General features: G+C 43.2%; 1 protein-coding gene across 1 annotated transcript in view; it reads left to right on the top strand.

Annotated features, from left to right (window-relative positions):
* The window catches only part of kcnq5a (potassium voltage-gated channel, KQT-like subfamily, member 5a), a 110387-nt gene extending 105417 nt beyond the window's left edge, over positions 1-4970 (top strand). The window contains exon 15 of the mRNA XM_038960538.1: positions 2677-4970. Within this exon, the coding sequence (XP_038816466.1) occupies positions 2677-3789 (1113 nt within the window). The 3' untranslated portion in view covers positions 3790-4970. The remainder of the gene's footprint in view (positions 1-2676) is intronic.
* Positions 4971-6000: the final 1030 nt, after the last annotated feature.

Raw genomic sequence — 6000 nt, forward strand, 5'->3', positions numbered from 1 at the left:
GTTATCCAAATCACTACCGTCACCTCCCTTATGTAATGGCAGAACAAAAGCTGCTTTCCACACCTTAGGGATATTTCCTGTGCTTAATGTTAGATTAAAAATGTGTGTTACTGGACCAGCAAAAATAGGTGCAGCACACTTAAGTAAGTACGGGTCTAAATTGTCAGCGCCTAAGGATTTCTTAGTATCAATGGCACACAGGGCAATTAGAACCTCTGCTTCAGTTATTTTCTGGAAACTAAAAACAGGGTTACCATTTTTCAGAGTAACGGTTGAAAAGCAAGACGAAAAATCAACTAACTGGCCAGTACCACAAAGTCCACTTTTCCTTTCAAATAAAAAACCAGCAGAGATGAAATGCTTATTAAAAGCATCACAAATATCATTTTTTTCAGTTAGAATACAGAAGTCTGAGGTAATTTGCTTAGGAAGAGAAACAGCAGAATTCCCCCGTTTCAGTGAATTAACGGTTTTCCAGAATTTTGCAGGATCTCCTGCAGAATCTGTCATAGCATTAAGGAAGTAATTTGATTTTGCCTTTTTGACAGCTGCAGTACATTTATTTCTCAATTGCCTAAAAAACAGCCAATCAGCTGGAGTACCTGTTTTCCTCGCCAAGGCCCAGGCCCGATTCTTTTGCAGGAAAAGACCTGACAATTCAGGAGAGAACCAAGAACTGGTTCGGTTTCTTACTCTGTGATTCTTAAGCGGGGCATGTTTATCAGACATAGAGGTAACAATAGAAGAGAAAAAAGCAAGGGCTAAAACCGGGTCCAGAAAGCAGCAAGTGGATAAAAGCTCAGAGTGATATAAGTCAAGGATAAAAGCTTGCTGTGAGAAATGTTTATAATTTCTCTTAGAGATTATACAGGGATCAGAGTGTTTCAGCCTGGTATCTCTAATACAAGCAATAGGGCAGTGGTCACTGATATCATTTGCAAAAACCCCACTGGCTGTGTATTTATGGGGGGTATTTGTTAGAATAATGTCTAGTAGAGTGGATTTTACTGGGTTCTTAAAGTTGGGACGGGTTGGTTTAGTTATCAGCTGAGTTAGATTTAGCTCAGTACAAATGCCTTTTAATTTATCGGATACTGGTGAGAGCCAATCCAGGTTAAAATCTCCCAAAATCAGTAATTCAGAGTTTGCATAATTAGACAGTATATCAGATAAATTGCATAGAGTACAAGGAGGAGCTGAGGGGGGGCGATATACCCCTGCTAGAGTTAAATGAGCATTATTACCAAGTACCACGTTTAAAACTAGACATTCATATTGCTTTGAGACAGAGGTTGATATGGACACAGAAACATTTAAGCAGCATTTAACATAAATCGCAATACCACCACCTCTACCAACTCTATCAGTTCTATAAATATTGTATCCAATCAACTGAACATCTGAATCTGGCACAGAATCACACAGCCACGATTCAGATACAATCAGAACGTCAACATTTGATTGTGAGACCAAAATTTCAATAAAGTCCAACTTTTGGATCAGGCTTCTAGCATTCAAATGAATTATTCCAATACCATTGCTACGGGAATTCATATCAGATGGAGTATCCAAGGTAGCACCTGAAGCTGCACTAGATGAGCAATAAACCATTTTCGAGCTATTGACAGAGCTCAATTTTATGGGGACAAGATTACTACTAACAATACCTCTCTGCATGTGAGTAGTATTCGCAATACGGTGATTGGACAATAAACTAGGAATTGCAGAAGGGTTGTTAACTGTAGTTTGTTCCATATTTGCAATTGAGGAACTAATTAATGAAACTGGGAGAGGAGCATTGAACATAGTCTGATAGGGGAGCGTACAATCCCAAAAGTCAACCCCCGAGAATACACAACGTCAGGTATCAAAGGCTCTACATGAGGCAAGAGTAAGAGACATGTTGGTGGAGAGGATGCTGGAGCCATACCTGTTAAGATGTAAATTGTCCCGAAGAAATAGACCTGGTCGGTCTGTAAAAGCTGCAAAGTTATCCACAAAAGGAATTCTCATCGTGCAGCAGTATCCCTTAAGCCAGGTGTGTAATTGGCGTATACGACTAAAAACCATATCCGTGTAGCGTGGGGATGGAAATGGACCGGAAACAACACACTGCTTCCCAGATTCCAGCAGCGTATTTATCAATGTTTTAAAATCGTCTCTCAATTTCTCTGACTGCTGGAGTTTAATGTCATTTGACCCAACATGGACAATGACAGTTGAAGCGGCGGAGTGCTTGCTAATAAGTAGCGGTAGCATGGAATCTAGGTCAGAGATCCTAGCGCCAGGGTAGCAGAAGGTCTCAGCTTTCCGGATTGAAACGTTTCGGACCATGGATGAACCGCTGCATGAGGCAAAGTGTAGCGCTGCATGAGGCAAATGGTGGTCACACCAGATGCTGACTGGATTTCTGATCCACGCCCCTACCTTTTTTTAAGGTATCTGTGACCAACAGATGCATATCTGTATTCCAAGTCATGTGAAATCCTTAGATTAGGACCTAATTCATTTATTTCAATTGATTAATTTCCTTATATGAACTGTAACTCAGTCAAATCTTTGAAATTGTTGCTTGTTGCGTTTATATTTTTGTTCAGTGTCTATAGTGTGTGTTTGTCACTTGCACAGTGAACCCTTGTTGCTTTTAACTGTCACCCCCCCCCCCCCCCCCCCCAGGTGACGTCCATAGAGTCAAAGCTGGACTCTCTGCTAGATGTGTACAGGCAGGGCTCGTCTGCCCTCACCCTCTCCTCCCTGCCCCTTTTCGAGTTGGAGCACCAGACATCCGACTACCAGAGCTCCATCCTCAGCAAGGACCTGTCCTCTGGCTCCCCCCTGGGAGGGGAGTGTGTAAGAGGGCATCCAGGTGAGGGGGGTGGGGGTATGTCCCGGTCAACAACAGGTGACCATCTCTCCAGGGGCCTCCAGCTCATACTGGCCCCCAGCGAGCTCACCCTCAACACCTGCCCCCCCTCCTACCCTGCCTACACCGCATCCCTCACACCCTTGCCCTTCCTGCCCCCTGATAGCACCTACCCGCTCCTCGCCACCCCCAGTAGTTTCCCCAGGCGAGCTCATTTCCCTAACCTCCTGCCCCCTCCACCATCCGCTGGTGCCGCCACCCTCCAGCTGCCCACCACTGGCCCCCAGCACAGGCGACCCCTCTGCCCCACCCCGGATGCTCCTCGAAGGGGTAGGCTGGAGGAGAGCTCAGGCCCCTCTGTGATGGTGGGCTCCAGGGTGGACGATGGAGAGGAGGACAGAGAGAGGGAACATGCCCAGAGCAGGGTGCAGCTGAGGGGGAAGCCCCACTTGAGGGAAGAGGGCCCCTGGAGGAGGCACTTGAGCCTGGAGGTGGACCCCTTGCTGCTGTTCTCCTCTGGATGTGAGGGGGTACCCTCTGAGCGGGGACAGGGACAGGGGCTGGGGAAGTCCTGGTCAGCACACAACCTTACCCAGCCATCTGCAGACAACCCCCCCAACCTGTCCTCCCCCCTCGGCAACCGTAGCAGTTCCAGTGATGGCTCCCATGGCAACCCCGACGTTAGCAACTGGCGTGAGAAAGACCTTTTCATCACTGTCTGTGACCTGGAGCCGCAGATGGACCAGTTTGATTTCCTGTCCCAGGAGAGTGGCTTCCTGTCCCATCCCACAGCAGACGGTACTGGCTGCTTGGACCTCTTGCTGACTGAAGATGGGGGGTCCTCAAGCAGTTTGATCAGACCCCACATCCCCACAATGGACAGTGCAGAGTCCCTCAACCAGCCTCCCCATGTACGACTAAAATAACTATTCCATAGGAGTGAATAAAATAACCCCTTCCCCCCAACACACACATTACTAATACGACCATCCAGCATAGAGGATTCACTGGACAAAAAAAAAAAAGATTTGAAACTGTTGATTATAACTCTGTTTTTAAGATGTTTGAGATGTCAACAAAAGATGTCTTCTCGTGCATATCATTGCATGGACTATTTCCTAAAACAGCAACAAGCTGAGAAACTAACAGGGGAAGGGGAGATCGAACAAAAGAGAGGTTGGTCAGATAGTGGTACTGTTTGATCTCTCGACTATGCATGACCACCGCATGTCTAAACCGCACTTTAGGGTCGAGAGCATTCAAGCCCCCGAGCCTCTTCGATAGCCTTGGAACCACAGATATGATGGCTGAGTCCAACTTCATAAGCCCACATCTCACCTGTTTACCTGCATGTTCCATTCATGTATCTTCCAAACCCTTGAGAGGCAATTTGGAGCAGTCAGCTATTATTACCCAAGTATACCTAACACGCTCACCATTTAGTAATAGATAATACAATAATTAATTTGATATTAACATAAGAAGATAACCCTAATGAAGTATATTTGTCAATTATTTTCCTAATAAATTGTACAATCTTGTGAGGCCATTTGATTTTCAACAAATCCAATTTGCTGATTGCGTGCTCCAGTAGGATTCATTGTTTTTGACTTTTAAAGGCATTTAGTGAAAGACAAACAGCAGCCAAATAAGATCAGTTATGACTGTGATACAGTAGATAGTGAAACAAGGCTGTGGTACACTGCAGTTGTAGGTCACAATAAACACTACAGAATGCAGGGTTTCTTGTCTTACAGCTCATGTGTACCACTCCCTTGTGGTACACAGGCAGCAGCACTGTTTGACTGCCACTCAGCCTGAACACAGATGCCTGCTCTTGAATGAGAATATGCACAAAATTGTGTCAGCCATTTTGATTTCCTCTTTTTTGCACCTTTTTGTTCTTGAAGAAGAGACAGACACAACAGTCTTAAATGTCTTCTGTGGAGTTAACGATGACAGCTTCCATTCAACACATTTGTTTTTATGGTGCATAAGTGCACTTGGCTTAGCTGATTAACAATTACACTGTAGAATGCAATATGTACAGATAACTGCCAAAATAAAGAAAACACTTGAGTAAATTAGGGATTCAACGTATATTGAAAGCAGGCACTTTCACACAGGTGTGGTTCCTGAGTTAATTAACATCCCATCATGCTTAGGGTCATGTATAAAAATGTCCAGTTGCCCATTATTTTGGCTACCATGGCTAGAAGATCTCAGTGACTTTGAAAGAGGGGTCTCAAAGTAGCAGAAGGGGTTTATTAAAGGGTGTGTGTGTTTGTGCGCACATGAAAAAATACTATAGTATACTCTGGTATAAATACTATAGTATTCACTGTAGTGTTTTTGCAGACTTCACTGTAGTATTTACTGTTAACTATAGTGTAAATACTGTAGTAAAAGAAAAACTGTAGTATATACTATAGTAATTAATGTAGTGTTTTTGCGGATTGTAATATACTGTAGTATTTACTGTAGTGTTTTTGCTGACATTACTGTAGTATTTACTATAGTGTTATTGTATTATAATCTTTGACATAGAAGTGAAGGCTTCATCCTTCAAGAAACCTTCTGGAGAACTAATAAAAGAGCACATTTTGCATAACCTGTAGGTAGATAGGACTGGGGTCTGAACGGATAGTTCAGAGCTTCTGCTCTTTTCCATAGCCTGTAAGGAACACAATATATGGTCTATACTTGGCATGTAGGTTTCTCACTTATGGGTGGCACAAATTGCGATATCGAGTAGGGGAATGGTCAGGGTATATACAAATGAAATACTGTAGTATTTACTATAGTTTTAAAAAAAAATGTGTTTTTGCAGACATTACTGTAGTATTTACTGCTGTTTTTTTGTCGGGATAATACTGTAGTATTTACTATAGTATTCTACAGTATACTACAACATTCTATAGTAAGTACTACACATGATCGAGGGATACTACATTGTGTAGTATAATATTCTTATAATATTCATTATTTTCTATAGTAAGTACTGTAGTATTCTATAGTAAACTGTAGTATATTTTCGTGTGTGTGTGTCTCTCTCAATCAACAGATCTCAACCCAATTAACCCTTATGGGGGATTCTGAAACGCGAGGCCTGAGACAGCGTTTTCCACCACCATCAA

This window comes from Salvelinus namaycush, chromosome 22 (assembly GCF_016432855.1).
Source record: "Salvelinus namaycush isolate Seneca chromosome 22, SaNama_1.0, whole genome shotgun sequence".
Classification (NCBI taxonomy): domain Eukaryota; kingdom Metazoa; phylum Chordata; class Actinopteri; order Salmoniformes; family Salmonidae; genus Salvelinus; species Salvelinus namaycush.